The sequence below is a fragment of the Corvus hawaiiensis genome, chromosome 18, assembly GCF_020740725.1.
Source record: "Corvus hawaiiensis isolate bCorHaw1 chromosome 18, bCorHaw1.pri.cur, whole genome shotgun sequence".
Lineage (NCBI taxonomy): Eukaryota > Metazoa > Chordata > Aves > Passeriformes > Corvidae > Corvus > Corvus hawaiiensis.
Window position 1 is genome coordinate 12,326,132 of NC_063230.1, and position 27,164 is coordinate 12,353,295.

At 41.7% G+C, this 27,164-nt stretch overlaps 1 protein-coding gene across 6 annotated transcripts in view; it reads left to right on the forward strand.

Moving 5' to 3' along the window:
* KDM2B (lysine demethylase 2B) overlaps positions 1 to 27,164 on the forward strand; it is a 108,002-nt gene that overhangs the window by 3,446 nt on the left and 77,392 nt on the right. For all 6 annotated transcript variants that reach the window (XM_048322904.1, XM_048322905.1, XM_048322907.1 and 3 more), the window contains exons 3-6: positions 1,188 to 1,266; positions 5,370 to 5,416; positions 21,204 to 21,382; positions 23,177 to 23,283. In XM_048322904.1, the coding sequence (XP_048178861.1) occupies positions 1,188 to 1,266; positions 5,370 to 5,416; positions 21,204 to 21,382; positions 23,177 to 23,283 (412 nt within the window). The remainder of the gene's footprint in view (positions 1 to 1,187; positions 1,267 to 5,369; positions 5,417 to 21,203; positions 21,383 to 23,176; positions 23,284 to 27,164) is intronic.

Here is a 27,164-nt window from a genome sequence, read left to right on the forward strand (position 1 = left end):
CCCCTCTTACTTTCAGTGTGGGTTTTAGAGCAGAGAAACATCAGGAGTACAAGCTCAGGCTGAGATGCTTGTGCTCTCCCAGGAAGCACAGACAGCTGGATGAATCTTGGAGTTAAACTGCTCCTGTGTACCTGAATATCCTGCAGGGAGTGTACGCTGGGTTTGGCAGTGCAGGGCATTTTGTAGTGCTAAACAGTCAAGCAATGCTTTCCATTTTAAGGCAGTGTATGGACTCTTTATAAAAGTAATTTTTTCCTGTAGAAAAGGGGGAATAGCAGAGCCATAGAAACAGTCCATGGCTGCTGCAGGAATTCCTCTGCTCTCTGTGGCAGAAGGCTCCAAATGGAGCGGAGGTTTTGTAGCCATGGCTCACCCAAATCGCTGCCTTGTAACTTCCTCTCTAATCCCCAAATCACTGCTATTGTGTCAGACAGTGCATAGAGAAATCCCCAGGAAAGCCCAGTCCTGTGTAATCCTTAGAGAGGAGCAACAAGGTAATGCTGGCCAGTGTTAACATGACAAATTTATGTTTAATTTTCACTTTGATTGTGTATTATACTGTGACTCCCCACAATTCATTTTTCACAGACCTCCTAAGTGCCAGGAGTTGTATAAAATATAACTATGAGCTCCTAAAGTTACGTTTCTGATTAATTAAAAGTTGTTCAGTTGAAATCAACAGTAACCCCCACATAAAAAGAATGATGTGTTCACAGAATCAGGGCTTTCTGCTAGAACCAGATAATGCTCCATAAGAAAACATGTATTTGTCTAAGCAGAAATGTGTAACTTAGAATATCTAAACTTACACATACACTTTAAACTACACATTTGCCCAAAAAATACCAGACTGATTTGCAGTAATTTAGTCAGGATTATCTTTTAACTGTTAATTTGGTATTTCATTACAGCCTGGGTGTTTCAACACAGACCTTAATTGACAAACTGACTGGCTTCTATTTTATGTGCATCAGTGAACAGGAAAAATAGGGAGCAGCTGGGAGAGCATTGTCTGTCATTGGGTTTCCGGTTTGGATCTAAAATATGCATTCTCTTTCTATTTCTCTTGAGGTGATAGGGAATTCTTTGGTGAGAAAAGAGAAATGGGGAGAGTCTGAGAAAATGTAACGTGAGGTGCCAACGCCATTGTAACTGCCTTTGGATGTTGTTCTTATTCATTTTCACAGATTTTACTTTTGAGTATGTGCAAAGAGAAGCTCTCAGAGTTCCCCTCATCTTCAGAAATAAGGATGGACTGGGAATTAAGTAAGTTACAACCAAATTTTGGTGATTAATAAATGCTTTTATAAAATAACCATTATGCTTTCCACTTGTATCTGATATTTCTTTTGATGATCTCAAAATGGATTGCAATTAGTAAGACTGTCAGCACCCTTGAGAAGAGGAATGATTATTTTCCTCTTATAAACAAGCAGATAATGAGGTCTATAAAAGTTATGTGCATACAGCATGGTACTACACAGTGAAAAATAAGTCAGTAGTGAAAGTTAGGAATGAAATCCAAAGGTTTTTAAACCCAATCCATGCTGTAATGACAGAACAAACTCCCTTCAGTTTTTGAGTTTTCAATTCTTTCCTTCATTGCAGGTGGAATTCTAATGATGCCTGTTGTTTTCCATTATAATTATGTCTCTTCAGAAGGTTACAGCTTTGTAAATATTTAATAATGTCTACTTAAATATGGGATTACTGGAGCCTTTTTGAGGTAGCATTTTGTTAATATCCAGTCATAATGGATTTGGTATTTTAATAAGAGAATCCTGCAACTTTGTGAAAGTGACAGCATCTAAGAAAGACATATTAAAAGCATTAACTTTATCAACCATATAATCCATAGTTTAAATGAATGTTCCTTGATAATTTTGGAAATTAGGATTGTGTAACTGACTACAGCTGAAAGAAAGAAAAATAATTTTTTGAAAGCATCATTACTTTACTCAGTTTCACCTCAGTTTCCAACTGTGGAACACCTCACAGTTGAGGTGACCAGGGCGTCCCAATTATTAATTAAAAAGAATCAAGCCACCCCAGTATAATTTAAAGAGAGAAAGAGAAGAAGCAGAGTTTGGGGTATTTGACAACCATGTGTCCCTTTACTATAACAGCAAACAGGAGCTGCTATGATGCTTCTGGTGATGTAGTAAAATAGTTTTGTATGTTGAACTCTCAACAAGAAGTGCTCAATAGACCCTCTCTGTATGCATTGATTTTAAACTGCTGCTCCTAAGGGGCAAATGGTAAAAGCTTCAAGAATTTCTTCCTGAAGAAGCCATGAGCTGTTCAGTGAGGCTGGGGAGTGTTTAGGAGTGAGAGATACTGCAGCACCTTCCCAGCAGCCAGATCCTCCTCTTGTGTTTGAGGAAGTTCACATGAAATTCCCCTCAGTTCAAGGAGAAAACGGGGGAGATGTTTCAGCTCCCGCTGTGCCAATGGTACCAGTTCAGCTCCTGCTCCAGCAGCAGAGAAGTGTGAAAATGAGAGCTCATCCTGCAGACACAAACATTCCTGGGCTACAGATCACAGGAGGCTGTGACCATCATAATGTGGTAGATTGGGTGATCCACATATATGTAGAGTGACTTTTGAGATACGGTGGTCTACAAAATACATGATACAAGATTATTTTGTTACTTCTGATGTTTTGAATAACTACTGATACCTGCTTCCAGTTCTGCTTGTGCTGAGCAGTCAGCCTGCATGTCTGTGCCTGGCAGATGTACAGAGCTGAACAGTTTGGTTACTGTGCTTGGAGGTACTCTGAAATGGCAAGGAATGAGAGGAATGAGGAAAAATCCTTACAATGAAACCCTGAAAATTGCTTTCCTCTGTACTTCTGACCATCATGAGCTGCTACTTGTAAGTCTGAAAGCAGGAAAGCCTACCTGTGATCTCTGAGCAGAAGAGATGCTGTTTTTCTTGGAGGGCTTTTTCCAGGATTGTAACTCAGGGAGAGAATGCTCTTTGAAGAGATGTTATCTCATTTGAACAGCAGTCATCTTGCATTGTATTGTGGTTAATCAGATACCTGTGCTGACCAGAGCTCATCCTCATTAGGATTTGAATAGATTCTCTAGCAAATCTTTAAACATTTGCTAAAATGCACCCAGTCCAGACTGAAGTGTTTGCATTTCTCTTCTGGCTGAGGAAACAAGCAACACTATTTGTGTATTACAGACTGCTGAAAATCTCAAATGTAGTTAGTCATATTTTGGAATTAAGTCACCCTGCTGTACTATTCTTTGCTATTTTTTATGTTTGGAATCTTCAGAAGCATTCATGGTGGCTTTACACAAGATACATTTGTCTGAAAATTGCATAACATCAAGGAAAAAACATTTCTGTGCAGTTCTTTCATTGCTGCTATTCTGGATTTATAAACAGAAAAAAACCAAATGACTGGTGAGATTAAAGAAAAAAATTTTTTTTTTTGCTATCATAGTTTTGTACCAAACCAGCCCTAATTGTATAAGAGGGAGTGTGGCAGTTATGCTGGTGTGGCTGGAGCTGAAGAAGTCCAGTCATCTGTGGCAACAGAGTGGGCTGGAATTAAAGCTGGACCTTCCAAGGCTACCCAACTACAAAATGAATTCTTGAAACTTGCTGTTATCAGGCCTGAATTTTTTCATTTAGTGTACTCCTTTTTTTAATGTATCACACGTCCGTAGACTGCAGAGAAAAAAACCCAAGAATCTGCCAGGTGTACTCTCCAAAGAGCTAAACATGTTTATTGTTTACAAGGATTGTATTCTTCAAGTTTCAGTAATGTTTATTTTTGACTGCTGCTGAAGCTCTCAGAAAGAATGGAATTGCTCATATCCATGTGGGCTAAGGCTGTTCTCCGTCTTTGTGGTTGGTTTTTATTTTGATTTATACGAATATGAAATAGATTGCCCATCTAATTGTTGGACGTTTCCGACCCCAAATACAAGCAAGCTGTGTCATTTGCAGACAAGCCTTGCATGTTCTTGTCACCCACAAATAGTTCTTCCTTCCCCTACTTCTGACTTTCTAGTGCTTGGAAAGGAAAGATGAGCTCTGAATGAACCCTGAAGGTCAGTAGATTCAGGCTGTTTCATTCCGGCAAGGGAGTGAATTCCAAAGCTGTGAGGCCCTCACAGCCAAATGCAAAGATGTGAGGGTTGGCAGAGAACTAACAAAAGATACTTTCCAGCCTCTGCATCCCACCAGAGGAAGGTGATAAGGGTAAAAGAAAGTGGACAAGCAGAATTTGGCAAATAGTTCTCAAGATATGTGCATGCCAGTAAATGCATTTTTTAACTTTACCTTTTAGTGGTTTCCTAATAGTAAAAATTATTGTTCTGCATGTTTTCCCATGGGCTGGGTTGTTCTAGTTTTCAACTAAATGATGGCAAAAGTCCAGAGGAAAATTGTTTATCTTCAACCTGGGGCAGTACAAGAGGAGCAGAGCACTGAGCTGGCAGGTCCCACTGGGCTGTTTTTCATTACAATTCCTTAGTCAGCTTTTGTGCAATGTGAAGTGTGAAATATTGTCAGTAAAATGAAGTCAATCACCCTTAAAACCCCACTACTGTTTTTGTTTTCTTCTTCTGTCCAGTTTATATGCTGCAGAATTTTACTCTGTCCCTGACAGGTAGAAGTCGCTCACTTGATGTACCAGGCTACTCTCTAATTACATTAATCCCTAAAACATTGCCTGTGTTAGAAGTGATCCTGTAAATGCATCAACATCCCCAAACCAATTATGCTACCATTTAATTTAGCTCTGAATTAGCCCAAATTGAATTGAACCATTTCCCAACGCACCAAATACAGCCGGGTTGTCTTCTGCCAGACGAGGAGGTTGGAACAGTCATTAAAACAAAGGGGCTTTAATTCTTTTTTTAAAATATATTTTATTTCCAAGCCATGATTTCAACCTGTGACGATGTGACTTTGAGCAGGTTGTTTTACTGCTCTGTGCCTCAGTTTGGCAAGTGTGGTAATGCTCACCTTGGGAAACACATGAGGCACCGTGAGTTGCAAATCACCATGAGTTGCTTAACAAGCTATAAAGGTTTAGGATTTTATTGAAATCAGTACCAATCCCTTCCCTTCTCTCCCACTCTGGTGCTGATAAAAAGTACTTGAAAAGACACCTCTTCTCTTTCATTGTGAGTAGAGAAACTGTTGTACACTTGCCAATGCAAAGATGTCATGTGTGTCGTTAAAACTTGCACTGTCCACACTTCAGAGAGGCCTTGCTTGATTCCACCTCCTGCACTAGGGACAAAGAGCACTATACATTTATTTCTCTTTTATTATGGTAACGAGAGTGTACCCATACTTATCTTGACAGTATTTAACATTGCTTTCTTTGCTAATTACAGAATGCCTGACCCGGATTTCACCGTCAGAGATGTGAAGCTATTAGTGGGTGAGTTATTTTGAATGCACTGGATTAACTCTATACAGAACAGAATTGCTTTTAAATACTTGTCCAGTTGTGTTTGTAGACATTTGTGATAACTCTCAGAATCTGGGAGAAGGCATGGAGAAGCAATTTGTAAATTAAAAAGGCTGGGAGAACCCTAATTAGTAGTTGTGCTGACCAGACTCCAATCTCATGCTGGATAATTGGCCATTTGGAAGGGAGGGAATGCTTTTGCTCTTAACAGGTGTCCTACAAACACTTTTGGAAAGCAGCAGTTCTCTTGATTGAGTTCCTATTTTTTTTTTTAAATTCTGTTGTAGAGCATCTGTTTGTAAAAGGTGTGACTGGAGCTCTATCACCTTTTGCCTGCGTTCTCTCCACAGTATTTATCAGTGTAAGGGCAGGTCAGTGCTTTGAGGGATGGTTGTGAAGAGAGGCTGAGCACAAAGCCTTGCAAACTGCTTGGCTTTTGATGAGACACAAACCAGAGAACTCGTGACTGTCATCAAATGTTTCCTAGCAATCTTTGCAAAATAAATGTTTTTTAACTCTAAGAAAAGCTACATTTTGAGTAGGAGATCATACTGTATGTTCCTTTGAAATCTGTTTTTATTGCAGATGGGTGTGTTATTTATTGTTATCTGAAATTGTTACTCAATAGTGATCCTGCACTCCAAGAAGTCGTTGCTGTGGAGCAAGCTGGGTGTTGGATGTGTTGGCTGCAGTCCTTCTTGGAGACTTTTAACTGCATTCCTGCTAGTTAGAATTTACAGGGTTTATTTACCTGTGTTGTGGCAGGAGTTAATCTTTAAAATTAGCTCAAATGCTGCATTCTGAAAGACCAAGTTTTTAAAAAATTACTCTTTTATAGTCAATAGGAATATCAAGTCTGGAAAAGATGTAGCTAAGAAAAACAAAGGAGAGGAACTTGTGCCTCATTTCTGCTCACTTGGGGTTATCAGTGAGAGAGGGGTTATCTCTGATAACCTTCTTTCACAAACAACTCAGCAATCTTGCTTAATTTATGACCATTTATAAGCTCAGGAAAAATCCCCAGATATCTGGCAGAAAATGTTTGAGAAGTAGTGTGGGAAGTGCTATTTGTTGGTCAATCTGCATTAAATTAGAAAATAAAGACCTAAATTTTATGGATTTCCTAAATACCTGCATGTGCACATTTGCAGGTACAGAAAAAACCTTTTTCCTGTGGATAAGCCTCGTGCATAAACCTTGTAATTATCTGGACCCTGTTGCAGTTTTTTGTGAACTTGTCCCATGGCTGATAAACTGCAATTTCTGTCTCTGAGGCTGCTGGAGCTGAGGGTCTGATGTTGAGATGTTTTGGAACAGCGTAGTGTTGCATAACAACAGTGTTTTTCCTGTATAACAGTCAAAGTGTGGGAGTTGCATTTCCTCAAGACTGATGTCCTTTGAAGTATTAGGGGGTGGAGATTCCTGTGTACATGGCCAGCAAAGTGGGAGGATATTTATAAATAAAATTGCATTTATGAAACAATAGAGCAGAAGTAACATTTTCAATTAACTTTGAGATGAAGTTTACTGTAAAAGCGTGCCTGATCACAGCTGGATCAGCAATCCCTGTACCTGCTCTTGGCTAGATATCACATCATGGGTCCTTTCATATCATGTTTGGTCAAATTCCCTTGGGAGTCATTGTGCTGACCCCTTAAGTGGTCCAGAACATTGTCACCTGTCCTTTTTATAATACAGTTGATAACTTTTGGCATCACAGGTGGAAACTCTGATTCAAAAGATCTAAAATATTTGGGAAATGGACTGTAAGTTATACCTGAAAAAGTCACAGTTCTTATGGCAAATAGTTTTTTCTTGCTGTGGAATTTGTGCTGGATGGAACAGCCATGTTGACACTATGAGCACATGGGGGAGTTCCTGTCTCCGTGCCAAATTTTGAAATTATCTATTAATTACTTCTGGAAATACTAGTGAGCATCTTCCTATTGCATATCATTGCTGATATTTTTTCTAGTTTTAGGTTAGAACGTGTGCTACACTCACTATCTCATGTTCAAATAAAGCAGATGAAAAGTCTTGTTTTATTAACTTCTCCTGTCACTGGAGATGTTGATATGTCATTGTCTCTGCATTTTTTTAGCATATCCCTCAGATCTGCCTGAACCTCCAGGTTTGCATTTCCAACGTGTGGTATATTCAAAACTTATTCAATGCCTTGCTGAACCTGGGGAGGGAAGGATGTTTGGTGAATGTGAAATGGGATGATCACAACTCTATGCATCTGATTGTGCGTGGGAGTCAACAGAGAGAGAACACAGCCTGAAAAATGTTGTGTTCTGTGTAAACTTGTTGGGTTTTTAAGTACTCATTATTATAGTTTGCTGGTGCTATTTAAACCTCTCATTTGTTCTCTTTTCTTCTTTGAATCACAGGAAGCACATTTGCTACAGAACCCTTTAAGGATATGGTCCTAGGTTTTTCCAAAGCACATAAATTCCATGGGAAGTTAATGAGACTTTGGTCCCAAACTCTTCTGAAATCTTACTTTCTGTTTCTAATGTGACTGTTGTACCATCTTTGCAGGGGAGTACCTAAAAGTCACAGGGAAATAACAACAAGCTTTTAAACCTCCCTTTGAAAACTCTGGTCTGTGGCAATAATAAGGAGAATTAAAAAAGGATGGGTTTTTTGCTTGTTGTGTTTAGTTGAGCTTAGGTGTCTATTTTTTAGTCTTTTGCCAGACTTCCAAAGAAACATTGCCATTGCGTCATGGATTTTTCTGTTTTCCTGGCTTAAAAAATGCAGCAACCAGCTGTAATTTAGTTTGGTGATGTTCTTGACCTCCTGTTTCTGACACCAGTGCCTGATTGTGCACCCATGTGTAATGGGTGTGCATGAAACACTGCCCTACAGTAGCTTTACTTTACAGACCCATCCATGTCTATAGCCAGACTCCCACCTCCATAGGAACCATATCCTGGATGCTCTGTAAAACCTGAGATGATGGATTAATTTCAGCAGTTGGAAATGTCTCATCTCTGAAATGGCTGTGAGCCAAGAATACAAATGGAGAGGTGGAAAGGAATTCCTGGCCTGCATAGGAACTTGAGACAACTCTTGAAAGATGTAAAGCTCTGTTGTAATTTAATAACTCTTAAGCTTTGTAATTTCATTGCATAAAGTAGATTTGATTGCTAATTCTGAAGGGCAGAATGTCACTGTCATCTCTTCATAAGCTGTTTTAAAATTCGATTGAGGGTCATTGGCCCTCTGAGAGTGTCCTTAAACATCTGCCACATATGCACGAAAACTTTGGTAAGTGTTATTTCTGCAGGGGTGCCTGTCATAGATGGGCAGAAAAGCAAAAGTGTGTTCTCCCAGACTGTCAGCTTGACTCTCTGTACATAAGTACCTGTGTGAATGCTCTGTGCCAGTCACTTTGCAGAACAAGGGGGATCGCTTGCTGGGGCTGAGCAGGGAGAAAGGTGACTGCCTTACTCAGCAAGCTGCTGAAAGCCAGGGCTTCCCTGGTCGCTGTAGACCCTCTCCAGCCTTTGCCACTCCTGTATTCAAGGACTGAATGCAGTCATTTGTTTTAGTCTTTGATGTCAGAAAACCAAAGCATTCCATTTTGTCATTTGTTTGAATTTTGTCTTTATATTATCCTTCATGGACATCACACAATTTGAAGGTGGCAGCCCTGAATACTTTTGGAAGCTGTGAACTATGTAAGGGAGAGAGAAAGAGGAAGTGCTCATGGATGTGTGCCTCAGTCTATCACTCTGAGCTCCTTGCTCTTCCTTTGATTACTTCTTTTTATTGTTTTTTTTTTAGTGGTTTTCTTGGGTCATCACTGGTTGAACTGAGAAGAGTATCTGCTTTTCTGTGGCATCTGCAGTGCCTCCCTTCTGACTCTGCACTGCCTTTGTTTCCCTGGGCTGTCCCAGTCTGCCCAGGAGCTCCCTGGATAGGTGTGCAGACCCTGCATGAGGCACAGTGTCTCTCTAAACAGTAATGGCCAGTCTGGATGTATTTGCTTTTATTTCGAATTTTTAGCTGACCTATTTTCAGTTTGCTTGCCACAGGCTCACAGTCTAAGGCTGTCGAATCCCAGATTTTACACTCGTACCTCAATAAAGTAAATAAAAAAGTAAATGAATGAAAGTGGTGCTGGGTTTGTGATGTGCATCACCTCCTCCCTCTCTGGGCTGATGTAGCTTTGTGCACCAGGGTAGGTATTTGTTGTGCACCCCTAAAGTGGAGCTTGCAATCCCAGCAAGTGGCAAAAGGGGAGATTTCAAACATTGTAAGAAAGAAAAGAGACTTTGGGTTATTGTGGTCTCTGGGCTGAAGAGGTTAAAGTTGTGACCACAGCGGTCACTTCTGTAGGATCAGCAGCATTGTCCTATGGAATTCACCGTGCCCAGCCAGGCATTGTATCAGTGGGAACAGTGCAAGTACAGGACTTAGACTATTCATGGGGTGGTCTAACAACTGACATCAACTCACTGATTGATTTTATTTAACTAGCTCACTAAGGGTTTATTTATAGAATTCAAAAAGAAAAAGTGTAGGAGCAGCGAAGGATGTGTCATCAGTCATGTAATTTGCTATTAAAATCTGATGCTGTAGACTGGACTGGGCCATGATGCTCACAAGTGTAGGAAATGTTTGGTTGCTGTGTTCACAAACTGCAGTGAAAGGCTTTGGTGTTTTCATCTTGTATAAAGAATCCAAGTAAAGTTGAAAGCAGCAAAGCTTTTAATTGTGATACAATTTGTGCATTGAGGTATGGCAGTAAAGAGCAAACATGAGCAAGCTCTAGTAACTGTTGCAGAGACCAATCTTTATCTGGCCCAAGGAGATGATGCACAAGATGGGACCTAATAGATCATTTCAATATTTGATTCCTGTGATTCTGTCAAATCCCTAAAGACCTGGCAGCAGGCTTTGATCTCAAGACAAAGGGTGAAAGGAAAACCAAGGGTCTACATATCCTGTTGCTTTCTTTGGTGGGAGTAACTGAAGAAATACTTGATTATTGCTGGGATTTGCCTTCTCATTAGAAATACCAAAAGAACAGGAGCTGAGCCAAAAATTTCAGTTGCAAATTGACTGTTTAAAGAAATATGTGTGAAGGTCTCTGCCTCAATATGAGTTTATAATCATGGTGTTAGGGGAGCAAGATAATAGAATAAATTGCATCATTAAATCCCTGATGTTTTCAAGGGAAAAGTCCTACTAATGGGTGGGGGGGAGGGGGGGCGGGTTGGCACTGCAAGTGCAGGTCAGCCTTCCCTCATGCTGCTGACAAGTTCTGGAGGAGATGCTGTGTGCTGTTACACATCTGCTCATGGTTTATTCACTAAGTGCATCATAGTGCCCTGAAGTGAGGATCTGAGCTTTCTTTAACATCAGTGGATGAAATCAGACCTGCAGAGGAGTATTCCCTGGCTGTTTAGATTTTTTTTTCACAGGGGAGAGCCCCAAGCAAGGTTTGTGAAGTTTGGTATGGCAACGTTTTCCTCATTCTAGGAGGAGCTGCAATTCTGCAGTGTAGTGGTGCACAGCAGAAAGTGTGGCCTTGTTTTCTCAGGTGGGAACCAGACTGAAAAGTGAAATGATTTGCTAAAATCAGAATTTGGGGAGTCTCAGTTTCTAGTTTTCCTGTAAACTGTAAATTATATAGTGAATGTGGCAAGCCATGGCCTCTTTGTGCAGGGACTGTGGTGGGGAGGAACAAGTTCCCTGACTAGTTAATGTAAGCAGGCTGATGTAAATAATTTAAATTCAGTTGGGACAGAAAGGATTACTGTCCATCAAATGTACCTAACAGCCATAAGCTATGTGAGGCTCTGCATCTTTCATCCAGCCATTTCTTTTCTCTTAAATACACACACTGCTGTAGTCCCCACAAATTCCAGCTAAAATGAGAGTATGCATGCCAGGTACTCCACAGAGAGACAAGAACCCCCCATATCCATGCTTCTGGAAGTAGGTGATATTGAAAAAGGAATAGAAAGAGATGTAAACATTGTAGGTAATAATTATTCTGGCTTTATAAAATGTGTTTTATATATCTATTAAAAACTGTACACATGTTTATAGATGTATTCACATACACATGTATAAATTTCATTCAGTACTGAATCAAGAATCATAAGTGGTGTTTCCATGGAAGAGAAGATTGTGGTGCAGGTCAGGTGGGTAAAGGCAGGAGGGAGGGCAGAGACCATGTAAAACACTCCTTTTACATTAGCATACATTTCTTGTGGTGTGCCAGCACAATGGTCTCTGAGCTGGCTGTGCAAATGTTCAGCTTTTTGTTAGCAGCTACTCAAAAAAGCTGAAAGCAAATCAGAGAAGTGTCCCTGAGTAGCTGATTCCTAGTGATTTTTTTGGTTCATTCCTCCTGCGTGTTTGCTGCTCCTCTCAAATTGATCTGTTCTGAAAATTGTATCATGGTTGAATTCACATCCAACTACAAAGCAAGTTGAGAGGCTTGTAGTGTGGTCTGCAGGCAAGTAGGGGAAATTTTGTCTTAATCAATGTACAGTTCTCCATCCTGTGAAAGAAAATTAGCCATGTAGATACAAAAGAAGGACAAAGCAGCCACACACTGCAGCTCAGAAAACTTTCCATCATTTCTGCTGAATAGGGACCCAGTGTGGCTTTTTCTATAGAGCAACGCTCCATTTGTTTCAAGGAAGTTGTGAAATTGGAGACCGAGAGGAGTTAGGAGGGAGGCTCATTAGAGAGGCTCTGTTGTAAGGAGCACTTCCCAAAATTAAACTGGCTGCTCAAAGGAAGTGCAAAAGTCTGCCCCCAGACTTGCATCCAAGTCTTGATTAAGATGTATGGTTCTCCCCTGGTGTGGGGATTTGTCCTGTGAATGGGAATGCCACGTTGGGAAGAGCAGAAGAGCTGAGTCAGGAGTCATTAATGGCTGTGTCTCCAGGAGTCTTGTGGGGAGGGACAAGGAGAAAGCAGCAAGGTCTGTGCTCTGCTCCTGGTGCCCAAATAATGCATTTTTCAAAACACATTGGACCAGGCTCTTCTAGGGGAGAGGAGTCATCACTGATCTCATGGGAGGGGAGGTACTTGGAGGAAATATTTCCATTCACTGTAAGATTTCTCCTCTTACTACTCACGGGGATTTTGTGCCCCACTGTGTGATCTGTGTCTGGCCTGCTCTCTGGGTTCTGCTTTTTTTTTTCATGTAAGTGGGACTGTTGGAATATTAAGAGAACTGAGTTAATGAAACATCCTCCTTGTTCTCGTAGTTGGGAAGGCCAGTGTCTGTGTAGCTTTATGCCAGCTTGTGAACGTGTTCCTCAGGCTGTGAGAATTCAGACTGAGGGTACCTCAGCCTCTGGACCCTGCAGGTCACAACCTGAGTTCATCAAGGGACTCAGATCCACAAGAGACCTACATATCTCTGATAGCTGAGAGGAGCAGCACCTCAAAGCAGGAGACAAGGATGACTCCTTGCATGAGGAGGCTGAATTTGGATGTTCCTCACAAGTGACTGTAAAATAACTGCAAGTCAGTGCTATTTCCATTGATCTGAGATTACAAACTCAAAGCCTGTGTTTTCAGGGAGCTGAGTTATGTACCTGCCTACAAACTTTTCCAAGAGGAAAAATGGAGAATCAGAAAGCAGCTTACATCAGGGTCCCACTGATTTGTCTCAGATGTTATTCAGAAACATGTGTTTGAGATCCAGGCCATAAAAATAAATTGTTTCCTCCATCATGTTGTTTTGTGACCAAAGCTTGTTTTAAAAACTCACACTATCTTTTAAAAATGCTTTGTTTTTAAAGTCAAGTTCCAAATTCCTCACAGTCATTCTGTCAGGACTGTCAACATGCTTCATGCTCTAAATTGGAAAATGTGCTAAGTCAGGCCTAAAATCAGTAAATAAATATTACCACTGAAAATGATAATTTCCCAGTGCCTGTAAGCTCAGATGGAGTCAAACCAATGGTCTGTCAACAAAAGGGTTTATAGGTACTGTTGGTATGAGCTAGACAGACTTCTAGCTGCTGCATTTATTTTAAAATTTGAGTACTGCAAAGAGGAAACATCTGGACAATAAAAAATAAAAGAAAATAAAACGTGCTATTTCATTGAAATTATTGATTCCAATTCTGTCTAGCAGGTTTCTCTTTCCAAAGTACAGCACTGGAGGTTTATTGGCTCATCCTTTTGTCTTTGTACTTTTTTCTTTCTTTTCCCTTGAGCGACCTCTCCTGTTTTCTCTGTATCCCTCTTTCCTTGGTGAGGCTGTACTGTACTGTACAGAACCTGTATTACTCCCCAGTTCCAGAGAAACTTGTGAGGAAGTACAAATAAATCCTTCCAGACTTGAGCAAGTGCTCTTAGCATACTCTTGCCAACCATGAACCAATAGTGATAAAGAGATCAACACACTTTGCTGTAAACAGGACCAGTAGGACTTGACAGGTGGGGTTTTTTTGGTTTCCCATGGAATCTATCCCTTCTTTCTGGGGCACCAGCAGTCCCATATGTCGACCAGACAGCCTAATGGGATTTCTGACCTGCTCCATGTTTGCTCAGTGCTAGGAAGAATTACAAAGTTGTGGAGCTGCACTGTGTTCTCTCCTGAGCAAAATTAAAACTAGTAACTGGACATCAGAGTTTCTGAATGGATTTTTTTCAAGTGAAGGTTCCATTAGTGATTTTCCTACAGTCTGAGGGCTCTAATTTGTTGGAAATTGAAGTGGTTTGTAGCAGCTCTGAAGGAACCCTTTGGGACTTTGGCTTCCACCAGTGTTAAGGTGGAGCAGTGCATGAATAAAGTGGAAATCTCTGTCTATTAAAGTGTTGTATTGCAGACTTTCAGAGGATGTTGCTTCATATAACACTCACTGGTTTTGTGCCTCTTAAACAGCTTATTGTTTAAGAAGAAAAGCTGCAGTCTGTAATAGCCGGAGGGAGCTGGGGCTGTGGTTGATGTCACCATGGGATTTCCCACAGTGCTGGTGCTGGCTGCACATCCTTGCCCTGATGTTTGTAGAACTGTGCTGGGAAACAGGCAGGGAGCTGACCCCGCTTAAAAAAATTATTTAAGCCTCATCAATTTCTTGAGTATTGGTGAACAGTTTGTATCATGAAACCAGGACCTAGGGCAGACAGAGGTTAAAACTTACCCAGTGTTCCTGATAGACTGGAAATAGAAACTTCTTCCTTAATTCCAGTACCAGGCTCTGGTGCCAGACCATCTCTTTGTCATCTAAAGTGGCCTCTGGTTTTGCTGCTGCTGCCTGTTATGTGACCAGGGGAAGCGTCTCTGTTCCTTGTGCTCCCTATTGCATCCAACAATTTGCTTTTTTTGCCATGCCAATTAAGCAAGTTTAAACTGATGTCCTGCTCATTCTCTTCCTTCTCTCCTCACTTCTGGCATTGCTCTCCCATCCCCTCCTGTGTGCTGGCACAGGCTTTCCTCTTTCTTGTAGTGAGGTGGTTCAGGAAGTTGAACTGGCAGAAAACTCATGCTGTCTTTCTCCCTTGCAGAAAGGTGGAGGAATATATATATACATTTATTATTTTTATATTTTTTTGGTGCTTGTTTAGCTCTCAGCACTAACCAGTGCTGGGCTAAGCTGTGATGGATGTAGCCTTCCACCTCTGTCATAAGTTTCCACTGGGGCTCTGTGCATCAGAAGTGTCAGGTGAGTGAGCTTTGAACCACAATTAGGGTTTTTGTGTAATAAAATAAATAAAAATAAGGCATTTGATGCTCTCTCATTATGCCTTTTTTTTTCTCCTAGAAGTAAAAATGAAATATTATAACACTGACTTGCCTATGTTTAGCACGTCCGCTGACTTGCCATTTTGGAAGTAGAACCAGTTCTATTTTTAGAGCTGAACTTCCTGTTTGAGCTCTCTTTAAGTTTGTCCTTTGCCTAACACAGGCAAACTCTTAAAAAAAATCTTAGTTAAACTGGGACAGTTTTGCTAAAAACAGTCATGTTCATGTCCAGATATAAACAGCAATAAATCTGCTTTGAATGAACATTACAACAAAAATACAACCTCTCAAGAGAATGTATTTCCATGATGTCAGGACGTGAAAGTGAAATTGAAGAGACGTGTTGGTGTGGTCACAGGCATCTCAAAGCCTCTGTCTACAGGTGGATTTAAAGCTGAATTGTCCTTGTGGGACAATCAAGCAGAACAAAGAAAATAGAAAGCTATTTTAGAAAAACTCCCCATAGCCACAGTGTGTTTCTGCAATAAGCATCCTCTGCTTTAATTCATCCAAACTAGAAATGAGCTGTCTTATTTTGGAATGATACCACCCAAAATCCTAAATATTTTATGGTAGTTGTTATGCTTTAGTGTCATAATATACCTTAGTTCAAAATTACCTTCAAGTGTACTGCCTTCACCTAAAAAATATACATTAATACCAGCATGTTTTGGAGGTTTGATGTAATCATAGCTGTATATTTCTTCAGATGTCCTCATAAATGTGGGTACAAGATGTGGGGGGGTGCTACCAACCCTTTGACACCTTCAAATACCCTTCTAGACCAGAGGGGAGCTGCAGGATTGTTCCTGCAGGTATAGTGCACATGTTGATTGGTGATGTGAGTGTAGTTGAAGGTCTTCTTCCATTTCCTAACTGCCAAGTAGGAGGGAAATCAAGGCCAAAGTTTTCCTCGTTATGGGCTGAGGATGAGGTTTCAGAGGGTGGAAAGCTTATAATTTTTATAACGTTTTTCTTTATTGTTACTGTTAGGTGTATTTTATATTGAGACATTTTAGGAAATGATTAATGGTCTTAAAATAAATTTGATAGATAAATAAAACATAAGATTTTTCACCAAAGTTATATCCTGTCCCACTTTTCTTAGACCTTGTATTATTTTTCTTTCTATAACTGTTATTTGTGTGCTCTGTGTTTTCAGCCACCTGGAGTATGCTTATACTACAGGTTAATGCATTGGTATACTGTACAAAAAATTGGAAGTAAAATGCTTCTTTGTATAAGGATTTTTTTTTCTGTGTGCTTTTCACTGTCTGAAGCTTCTAAGAATCATTAGAAATGATGGCTTGGGTAGGTGTAGGGATACGGATTAATTCTATATAATGCCACTAAAACACATGATTTGCCCTGAGCCCCTTTCTCCGGCCCAGTCCTGTAGCATTAAGGCTGAACAGTTCCACAGGCAGTTCCTGTGGCCACGCTCTGCACAGCGTTTGTTGTGTGCAAACAGCTCCTAACGCGGGTTATTGCAGTTTGGCACTTTTATATGCAGTGATAAAGCTACAGAGGGGCCGGAGGGGAAGGTTCGCGTCAGGCACGGCAGTTTTACACCTCCATAAGGAGGAGATGCTGTGACCCCACTGAAAGGGCTCCTGCTGCACAGCCAGAGTGGCGCTGGGGACAGAGACCTGGCCGAGGGGGAGGAGGGAAGGCAGAGAGCTCTGCAAAGCGGGATCCTTGGCGTACGCCTTTCCTGGGGGCCCGGCTGTGCTGGGGAAGGTGCTGGGTGAGGAGGTGTGGGGGAGAGCTGTGTGCGATGTCCGGGCTCGTTTCCCTTTGTTCTTCTGTGCCCTCTGGTGGCACTGGGAGTGATGGGATCGGGACGCGTCTCTTAATTTGTTCGTACCCTCGCTGTGAAATGCAGGGAATGTCGGGAATAGCTCCACTTGAGCAAGGACTTTCTGCTCGGATTCACATCCCTCCCAGTTAGCAGGGGATATCATAATAGTCTCCCGTGGGCAGCAGAAGAATACGTGCTTCCAGCTCCGGGAGCTCCGGGGGGATTAACTGGGATGCAAGTCAAAGCCTCAGTCTTTAGGTACAATTAACCCGCTAGTGAGGCTGGCAGATTTCCTGAGGCTCTGCCAAAAATCCTGCTTTACAAACCAGGGATTCTTTCCTCGTAAGAAGCATAAAGATTAGGCAGGACCAGCGGGCCGGTCCCTCGGCATTGCAGGTTGGTTTCTGGTTGTCAACACTATATTGTACCTTCAGCACAGATCTCAATTCAGACACAGAGGGTTAAAATAATTCTCCAAGGTAGCTTTATCCTCTTAATGGACAGGCTTGGTAATCATTCTTACAGAAAGGACATTTCCTCTTTCCTCTGCTGTGGGGGAGTTGCACCTTTTCCTGCTGGTGCTGCGCTGGAGAAGAGACCACAGCCTAGAAAACTCTGGTGTCGTTTGCAGCTCTGATTCACACCTCCTGTGCATTTCTCATACTCTACTGTGTGGTTCACGTTTGCGTTGCTTCCACTGCTCCAAATATCCATGCTAAATCCACGTCATGGGAAATGATGGGCTATTCTGAAGATGGGAGTCTGGCAGCTTGGATAACCTGAAGCTCAGGGCAGGGGAAGGCAGTGCTTCACCTGGTTAGAAATAGGAAATGGCAGCTGTTGGACCACAGAGGAGATTTTTATAGTCCCAGTATTTCCCATTCCCTGTTCCCTCTCTGGAAAATCATTACAATATTCTATACATGAAGGAAAGCGTGGGTGCAAACTCTGCAGGGAAGATCAACAGGAGTTCTACTGAATGACTTCAGAGCTGGAGCCCATCATTCCTGAAGTGTCTGGGGTGGGCTTGGTGAGCTGTGATTTGGGAAATCATTTGCTGATGCAGCGAAGGTGCCTGTGTAATCTGCATTCCTGGAGTGCAGTTCTCTCTCTGACAAGTGGACAAGGTTTGCTTCCCTGTTGCTCTTGTTTTACCAAGAAGCCCAGAACACAAAGGACCAGCTCTCCACACCAAACCAACTTGACCAGGGTGGGCAGTGGGAGACAAGTCATTTTTCCTCCAGATGTTCATTTCTGTATTAAAAAAATAAGGATGTTACAGCACACAGTTGTACAATTCAATCTATTAGAATCTTTACAGTGTCTTGGTCAATAGGTCTCCAAATAATGGGAACAGATATTACATATGCTATTGTCCCCTTAATTTTAATGTGAATTTTACTAATACATGGGCTGGAGTAACGATAATGTTTTTAAGGTTTTAAGTAAAGCATCGTTCTTCTGTAGCTCATCCTGATGGATTTTATTTTCCAGCTTACATCCCTGCAATTGATTCTTCTGTCTCCTTCTTGCTGTTGTCTGTTCCCCTTGTCAGAGATGGCACTAGCTTGTTTCTTAGTTACTGTCTTTGTGATTCTTTGGGGATTCACTTGTGCTCCATGAGCAAGCAGCAGGAGAGGAAGATGTTTCTTTAGGCTGTAAAATCCCCCAGCATCACCACTCCACCTCTGAGTCACATCTGCTGCCAGAGATGAAGCAGTGCTTCTTAATCCCACATTGCCCAGTCCAGAGTTCCACTGGAAAAACATCCAGGGAAGTCAAGGGTGAAGTGGTGCATGGCGCACTGAAGCTTCTCATGTCAGCAGGAAGAGACTTTGCCAGGGCTCCACGTGTCTGTAAATCCATGTCCAGTGGGTGATGAGCTGAAGTGAGGGATAGGTGGGAACAAGGACAAGAGGCTGCCAGGGTCACTGAGATCCTGCTGGGACCTGCTGGGCTGCCCCAGGCTTGGTTGAGCGAGGTCCATTCTTTGAGAACATGGTGAGAGTGTGGCAAGGGGATGCCTAGGAATTGGTTAACAGAAATGGATCATGGTAAAATGCGTGTGGAACTGCCCAAAAATCCAGCCTGACCTGAGATCTCTCAGCCTGCCACCACTTTTTGGAGCCTTTGTGTGCTTCTTTCCCTTGTCCTTTACTCTCCTAGATGATATTTTTTCACCTTCTATTAGGAACAGAAGATAGAAGAAAGAGCTGAATCTTTCCAGGACAGAAGAGATAAAGCTGGCAGTGAGCCAGGGCTGCTGTGCAGTGGGCAGTGAACACCAGGATGTGAACCTGTAATTATACATCTCAAATTCTGTGAGCAGTACTCCAAGAATCATTATGTATGGGCTTGTTTGACAGTACTGTGGCTTAAGAGAAAAACATCCCCTCAAATTACTCTTTAATTTGGAAGTCAAGAGATTATCAATTCAAATCTTAAGCTCTTCTGCCTGTAATTGATAATCGTGTTCATTTAACAAACCTGCTATTGAACTGCTCCTCATACTCTTAATTCATCAGGTAACTGCTGATTTTTCTTTTGGAAAGGATAATTGAGAGGCTCTACAAGGTTGCTTCCAGCAAAGCTGAGATCAAACCTAGACTAAAATATGGCAGGTCCCAGGCTCAGCCACGTAGCCCTTCAAATAGAATTTTTCAGTATCTGTGTCCTTAACCCCTCCAGGCTGTAGCCATTGCTTTGATCCCAGGCTCTGGAAGCGGAGATCAGGATGGCTTTCATTAGGGGCCTGTTTAACAGGACTCCACCCCAGCTGCTGACCTGTGGGATTGAAAAAAGACCACTCCCCTAGATAGTAAAGTTTACTGTTAAAAAAACAACAACAACCCCTCCCAACCCATAACTAGATTTTATATATGTTGTTTCAAACATGCAGATACAAAATTTAAGGACTCTTGTGCTTTTCCACACATAACTTAACTCGCCTCATCCTGCCTCAAGGTGGCAACACTCCAGACAGTCCCAAGCCCAGCCCAAGGATGGGATCCTGTTCCCTGGCCTTGGAACGAGGAGGTTGACTGACAGTCTGGTGGGACTATTCCAGATTTACACTATATAAATTTTTCGTCTTGATTTCAAAGCTTTATGGTCTTGAGTTCTTTTGCAGAATCATTATCACATCTGTCACTGTCACTGCTATCAGGGGCTAAGGATGTTTGTAATGGAGAGCTGCAATCCAAGCTATCACTCTTGCTGAAATACTGCTCCCAAGCACATGATAGGCCAGGTGCTGTAATTATTAATAATTCCCTCTGATGGTGCATATGAGCCCTACATTTTGTTTTAATGCAATTTATTTTGAGTTATTTCTTCGGCGGTGAAAATGGTTTTGGAGAGATTTTTTGGAAGCATTGCGAGTTTGTTTGCTGGAAACCTCTCCTGGAAATGAGGCATGTCTCTCATGGGCTCCTGTTCGCTCACACACAAATGAACTGCTAATTAGGATGATAAAATTGCTGGGAGAGGTGAAACCTTCCAGTTGGCCAAAGAGAAGATTGTGGATTAATCTGTGTAAAGCTGAAGGCTCGACTAAAACTGCTGCTCAACATTCTGGTGCTAATGAGACTTGTATGTCTGCCACTCGAGGAGCTGAAAGTATGTCCTGTAGTTTTTGCTGAGAGATCCAAAGTGGGGGCTCATTCCTCTATGGCATTTAGTGCTTTCATCCCCACTGGTGCTGACTGGAATTGGGAATGTTCAGCAGTTTACAGTATCCAGTGATGCAAGGCAGTTTTTGCTCTTTGTGGATAGTTTCTGTCCATGAGTAAAAGCATCTTGAGAGACATATGGATGTTTAGAAAATTGTAGTATGATTTGGAGAGCTATTTGTCTTGCCTGCCCCCTACTACCATATTGTATCACTTCTTCATAGTTTTTAATGTACTTCTGCTCACATCACTTCACATAAAGGAGGAAACTGCTCTCTCCATCTCTGTGAACCACATGACCTGTTCAGTGTCATATTGGGAAAAAGTTAGTTTAGAAAAAGCTCCAAGTTAGTTCCTTGCTCACTGTTTGAGATTTAGGAGTCATGGAGAGGCTGGTACTGGTCTCTTATCCTCTTTTCCTGCAGTTTCCCTGCAGTCACTGAGAACTGATATATATATATAGATATATAAAATAATATACATACATATGTGTATATATACATAAATAAAGCCAAGGCAGATGTTTTGAGACTGCTGCTGTGTTTGCAGGAAGCCGCCGGATCGTGGATGTGATGGATGTGAACACACAGAGAGGAGTGGAGATGAGCATGTCTCAGTTCGTGAGGTACTACGAGACCCCAGAGGCCCAGCGGGAGAAGCTCTACAACGTCATCAGCCTGGAGTTCAGTCACACCAAGCTGGAGAACATTGTCAAGCGCCCCAACGTGGTAAGGGAGCCCGTGGTGATGGGCTTTATTTCAGCTTCTTCCCAGAAATAAACCATGGAGTTTAAACAAGGTGATGGGAAGTGCCCAGAACTCCTGCTCATTTGGTGTTGGGATATCATTTTTAGCCAAGTAGAAAGCTGGTCTGCTTGACAGTGGAATTTAATTTACAGGAATTAGGTACCTGATGAGCTGTTAATCATTCAATTTGCACAGATACACAGTTCCTCTCAAGGTATTTAGGGGAAACTTCATCCAAAATTAAATACCTATCTAGTATTTTTCCTCGTCTACGCAAGCTTAAACTATCAAGAAGCTTGGATTCATTATATATGAACCCTCCTTTTATCCAAAAAATGTTCTGGGGCTTCCAAAGCAAAAAAGTTGGAAACGCAATTGTTAAATGTAGAAATGTATACATAATTCAATCAGCATAATCACTGCTTTGTCAGAATTGGCAGTAGAGGAACGGGGTAGATTTGTACATACTTTTTAAAGGTAGAGGGCTTTTGTGATTTTATTTGCAATGGAGTCACTGGTGTGAAACTGTGACCTTATTAGTAAAGATGATTTCATTTATCTCTGTAATGTATCTATGTGTGCTGTGCTAGCATGTAGCTGGGTGTGAAACTACAGCTCTATGATGTTTTGTTTTCAGACACTTTTTGCCTGGTTTCTAAGTCCTTTTCTAGTTACAACAGTAGTTTTTTAGCTGGGGATATCTCTTACCCAAGAAGACCGTAGGAACACCACACTTCTGCCTGAACAGGTCACAAATAAATGGCAACTCTAATTGCTGATCTGTAGAAGTAATTCTTTACTAGACTTCTTTGTTCCTTTAAACGTGGATCACAAATTGAATATTAAACACATATTTAGAAGTTCATTCAGATTTTTGCTGTCATTCAGACACTTAGCGGGTAATTTGAAGGTGCTCTGGGGAGTTTCTGGTGTTCAACTGATCCCGGTTTGCCCAAACACATTGTGCTCAGCGAGCTTTTAAAACATCTGTGCAAATTTCCTGGGTGCTTAGAAATTAAAAATGCTGTTAGGTACCTGTTATCTCGTGTAAATGGTTATTTCATAGCTGTTGAAAATGGCCTGAGTGCACAGTTGTTTGTAAAAGCAGGAATATTTAGATTTCACCGAAAGAGACATTTGCATTCCCATGGGAGTATAAGAGAGGGTGTTGTGGAAGTCCAGTACCTAAAGTCAGCTCCCATATATTTTGTATAAGATGTCTCCTTGAATTCTGCAGAGTTTTGAGCCCATGTAAGACTGAAATACCTGATTTAGGTTCCTTGCTGTGTAAACTCTGGGTTGCAATATCAGAATGTGGGAATTATCTCAGAATCAGGGCAGTAGCCAAGTTTTGTTTTCACATACAGTTGTGATATTCATGGAATCAGTCCTGTTTCCTCCTTGAAATGGAAGATATTAAAATAGTATCATCCCTTTTATGTTTGCATTTTAATGTTCATAAATGCAATTTCTAGGCTGTTGGCTACAAAAATGCCACAGACAGAATACAAGAGAAGGTGCTCACAGGTGCCCATGAGACAAAATTTGCACCCAGGTAAATTGCCTGTAAAACTCTCCTTCCCCTGGGTTTTAAAGGGCTGAGTTGTGGTGATGAAATGCTGCACCTTAACAAGTTGGGTGCACGGGACTTTTGCTGAACAGCAAGGTTCTTCCTGTCTGTGAGCATCTGCTGCTGTCACTAGAGGAGTTTTAGCCAACGAGAATATGTCCTACCGTGTGTTCAGGAGCTAACAGTTGATTTTGGTGGTGTTTCAGGTGGATTTAGTTGACTGGGTGGATAATATGTGGCCACAGCATTTGAAGGAGAGACAGACGGATGCTACCAATGCTATTTCAGAGATGAAATACCCCAAAGTGAAAAAGTAAGTATTTAAAAAGCTCTGCTCTTGACTGCCTTAAGTCATTTTAACTTTGCTGAATACAGTCTTTAATCAAATCTCTTTGAAAAGTGCATTTTTATTTTTCAGTTTTAAGCAACTCTGTTTTGAAAGTGGCAGACTGACCTTAAGTAGTAAATTCTCTGAAAGTGCTGCCCAAAGAAATCACCTCACATCACACAGATATGTCACACAGTGTAGTCAGAGTCCTGCTGTAGGCTGGGCTCCAATCCTTCCCAGGTTCTAAACTGCTAATGACAGATGTTATTAGCTGAGAAATGTTTTGTGAAATGAGCTTCAAGTCCATTTTTAATAGGTATGTGACTTCCCAGGAACTCTCTCACTGCCCTTTCTGCCAGTTTACTTTTCTATTCACTTTTTCAAGAGCAAGGGCAAATATTGGACTGACTATCCAGGCTCAGGACCCACTCAGGGCAGGTTTGAGACTGAACACAAGAGCAGTTTGTCCTGGTTCTGCCTACTTCAGCTATAGTTTTAGGGTAAGCATAGGCTCACATCACTGTTTCTTCTGCTTTAATGTCTTCCTTGAAACTTTTTATGTGATGATTGGAAAAAGGAACTATTTGGGGGCCTCAAAATGTGCACTGCAAGTTTCCTGGGAAAGAGTAGAGCTGAGATAGGGGTTCCTATAATGATGCAATGACCTGTATGGCTGATGAGCAGGTAATCTTGGAAGCCCTTCACTGCTGTTTGTGTTTTATTGGCCAGACCAAATGCTGGCAACATCCCAGGCTCTGCTGTTGAACCGACCTCTGGTGCTCTGCAAATCACTCAGAACTCCTTCCAAACTGTAAAATAGATTGGTACTAACAGATACAAAGGAGTGTGCAGTCAGGAAGTAATATGTAGCATTTGCTCTTGTTCTGTAAAAATAAACATTTTGGAAGGTAAAGTAAAGGTCTTCATAAAAGAAGAGACTCTGTGACAGGCATTGGGGGGACATGCTCAGCACCATTGATTTCAGTGGAAGCTAAAGATACTCCTACGTTTTGAAAGGATCAAACTGCTCCTTAGGGTAACTGACTGTGGGTTGGAGTGCCCCATGCATTTGGAAATGTCCTAAGTGACTTGCCTGAGGTCACACAATAAACCAGTGGCAGAGCAACACTTGCTTCCCAAGTGGTTAGTCAGCAAATAACATTCTTTGTAATTTGCCAGAGCTAAGAAACTGAATCATGATTCAGGGCCTAAGGATTCATGGATGGTACAAGGTAAGAAGTAAAGAAAATTATTCCTTTCCTAGAGCAGGCACACTCCAGATGCTGAAAAAGATGTAGCAAGTAAACAGAACAAGGCAGAGATGGTTTGAAGGATAAGGTAGCAACATGACTAACAGAATTTAGCAGAAAAAGAGTATATGCTTGCAGTTCACTGCTTGCATCATGAAATGCCAGATGGTAGGTTTCAAAGGGATTTTAGAGACGTACCAATTCAACAGATTTTGACATGGAGTTTTTCCCATTTGTGGAGGGTGGCCTGGTAGAAAGGCAGGAGATGCCTGATGAAGAAGCAGACATGGAGCTGTGGAGGTTGCTGTCACTGGCAAAGGGAAGGTGGAGGTTGACAGCTTGATAAACTAGTAGATGTGATAGGTGCAGGGAAGCTAAACACTGAAAGATTGTGAATGCTTGAAATGTGACAATAGAGTTTGATGCTGGGAAAAGGAGTTACCAGGCGTGAGTGTTAAAGGCGAGGGTGATACAGCTGGAGTGATGAAGATGTTGCTACTGAGTGTCATCTCACAGAAAGACTAGAGAAGGATGATTTACAGCACTGTTGGCACAAACCCCTCATCAGTCTGAAGAAGCCACAAAGCTAAAACCAGTAACAAACAGTGACAGTCTGTGAGCACAAGAGAAGCTGTACCAGATCAGGACAAAGATCTGTGGCTGTCAGTAACCTGTCTGCTGTTGGCTGCTGGCTGGCATTGATGCCCTGGCAGGAGCGTAAGAACGGTGTGAGCGTAAAATGATGCCACTCCTAAAAATTATCTTCTGAACTTCAACTGCAGTCCAGGCAGGGGCTGTCCTGAGGTAGAAGTTGTTGCTGTGTGCTCAGTGACTCTCAGGAGATTGCTCTTGCATGAACTCGTCTGGTTTAAAGATGAACTCCTCAAGAGATTGGCTTTCTCCATGTTTGGGAATTCAACTTGACACTTTCCTGTAGAGATACTGGTCCCAGCTATTGCTGTGAGTGTCCAGAGGGTTTGAGCCCTTATTAAGGAGATCATGTTCAGTTGTGGAGCCACAAGTCAGTGCTGTCACTTGTTTCACGCTGCCCATTCTTTTATGTGAATCATCAATACTCATATGCTTTATTAATGACTGTTGTTGCTCAGAAATGGGATCGATTCATTCCATTCTTGTTCTTAGCATTCCCATAATTCTGAGAGTTTGCAGTATGCCATCCCCACCATTAACGTGTTCCCTACAAACAAAAAGCTCTCCAGCGAGAGCGCTGCAGTTTCGCAGACACAGATGGCATTACCAGACACAAATGTCTGTCTTGGCTCCTGCACGTCGAGTTCCGTGCTGGGAGTGAAGTTAGAGAACGCTCCATCTGCTGCTTCAGTTACCAGGAGCACCGCGCGCGCTGGAGACCACCCTGCCTCGCACTTGGACTTGCACCATTAACTTTTTAAAAAAATTCTGGGTAATGAAGTTATTTTTCTGTCTGTAGGTAAATGGCTGCTTACCAAATAGGAGACTTAGAGGACTGAATTAAGCAAGGAAATAGTTTATGTCCCCTCTTTCACATCCCAGGATGCAAGTTCCGGAGAAAAGCCTCTCAGACATGGGATCCTGGATCAGAGTGGGAAGATACTGTGTAACCAAGAGCCAGCAGAAAAAGGCAGTGCTGTTGTAACATCAGCTTTTAGGGGCAGAAGCTTGTTTTATCACCATAACCGTTTTCAGTTCGCTCAAAACAAGCTCAGATTTGTTTTTCTGTTTAAATTCATCCAGAATTGAAGCAATCTGGATACAGCTGAGCCAACCAAAAAAAAAAAAAAAGTACTAATTTGATTTTTCATTTATCAAAAGAGATGGCTCTGCTGAAATTATTATCCTCTTTATTAGGTTTTGTGTTTGTAGCCTTGCAAGATTATTTGCAATGCAGTGGCAGTGAATAGCTACTGTTCAGGACATGAAACAGTAACAGGCACTTTTAAGAACTTGGTAATGTTTGTGCTGTGGAACAAATGAAAATGAAAGATTTAGTCACTGCAGCATCCTTTTTACCTTCAAAATTCTTCCTATTACTTGAAATACCTAAGCACTGCTGTAATAGGTTTCTATATTGCTGCTGTCCTTCAGTTAAGGATGGGGTATCCTGTGTGGAACATCTACCTGTTCACAAAAGAATGCTGCTCCCTTAGCATGTCCTCAGCTCTATTCTTCCTCTCCCAGGCTGTTGTTCAGCCATCCATTCCTTTCTATTCATTCCTTTACTAAGTAGGGATGGATTTAAACAGATGCTAAAATGCTCTGCTGAGCTGTGGTCTAATTAGACGCCCAGGGTGCCTCTGGAGACAGGGAATCGAGGGAGCTCGCAGGTCCCACAAGGCAACCTGGCACTGGTTTACGCATGTGAGAGACTTGTCTGCACTTTGTATGCCATTTGTGGATTGCTTTTGATACAAAACCTCTATAAGTACAATGCAGTAAAAAAAATTAGACCAATAAGTGCGAGTTCTCCTTAAGACTTTCCAAGCTAGCAAAATAAATAAAATGTGATGTCTTCAGATCAGTGCATGAGTGACAAATCCTCCTTTGGGTAGAACTTGGAGGACTTGCAGCATCACACATGTAACTCAGATAACCACCAGTGTTTACAACAGTTTGTGG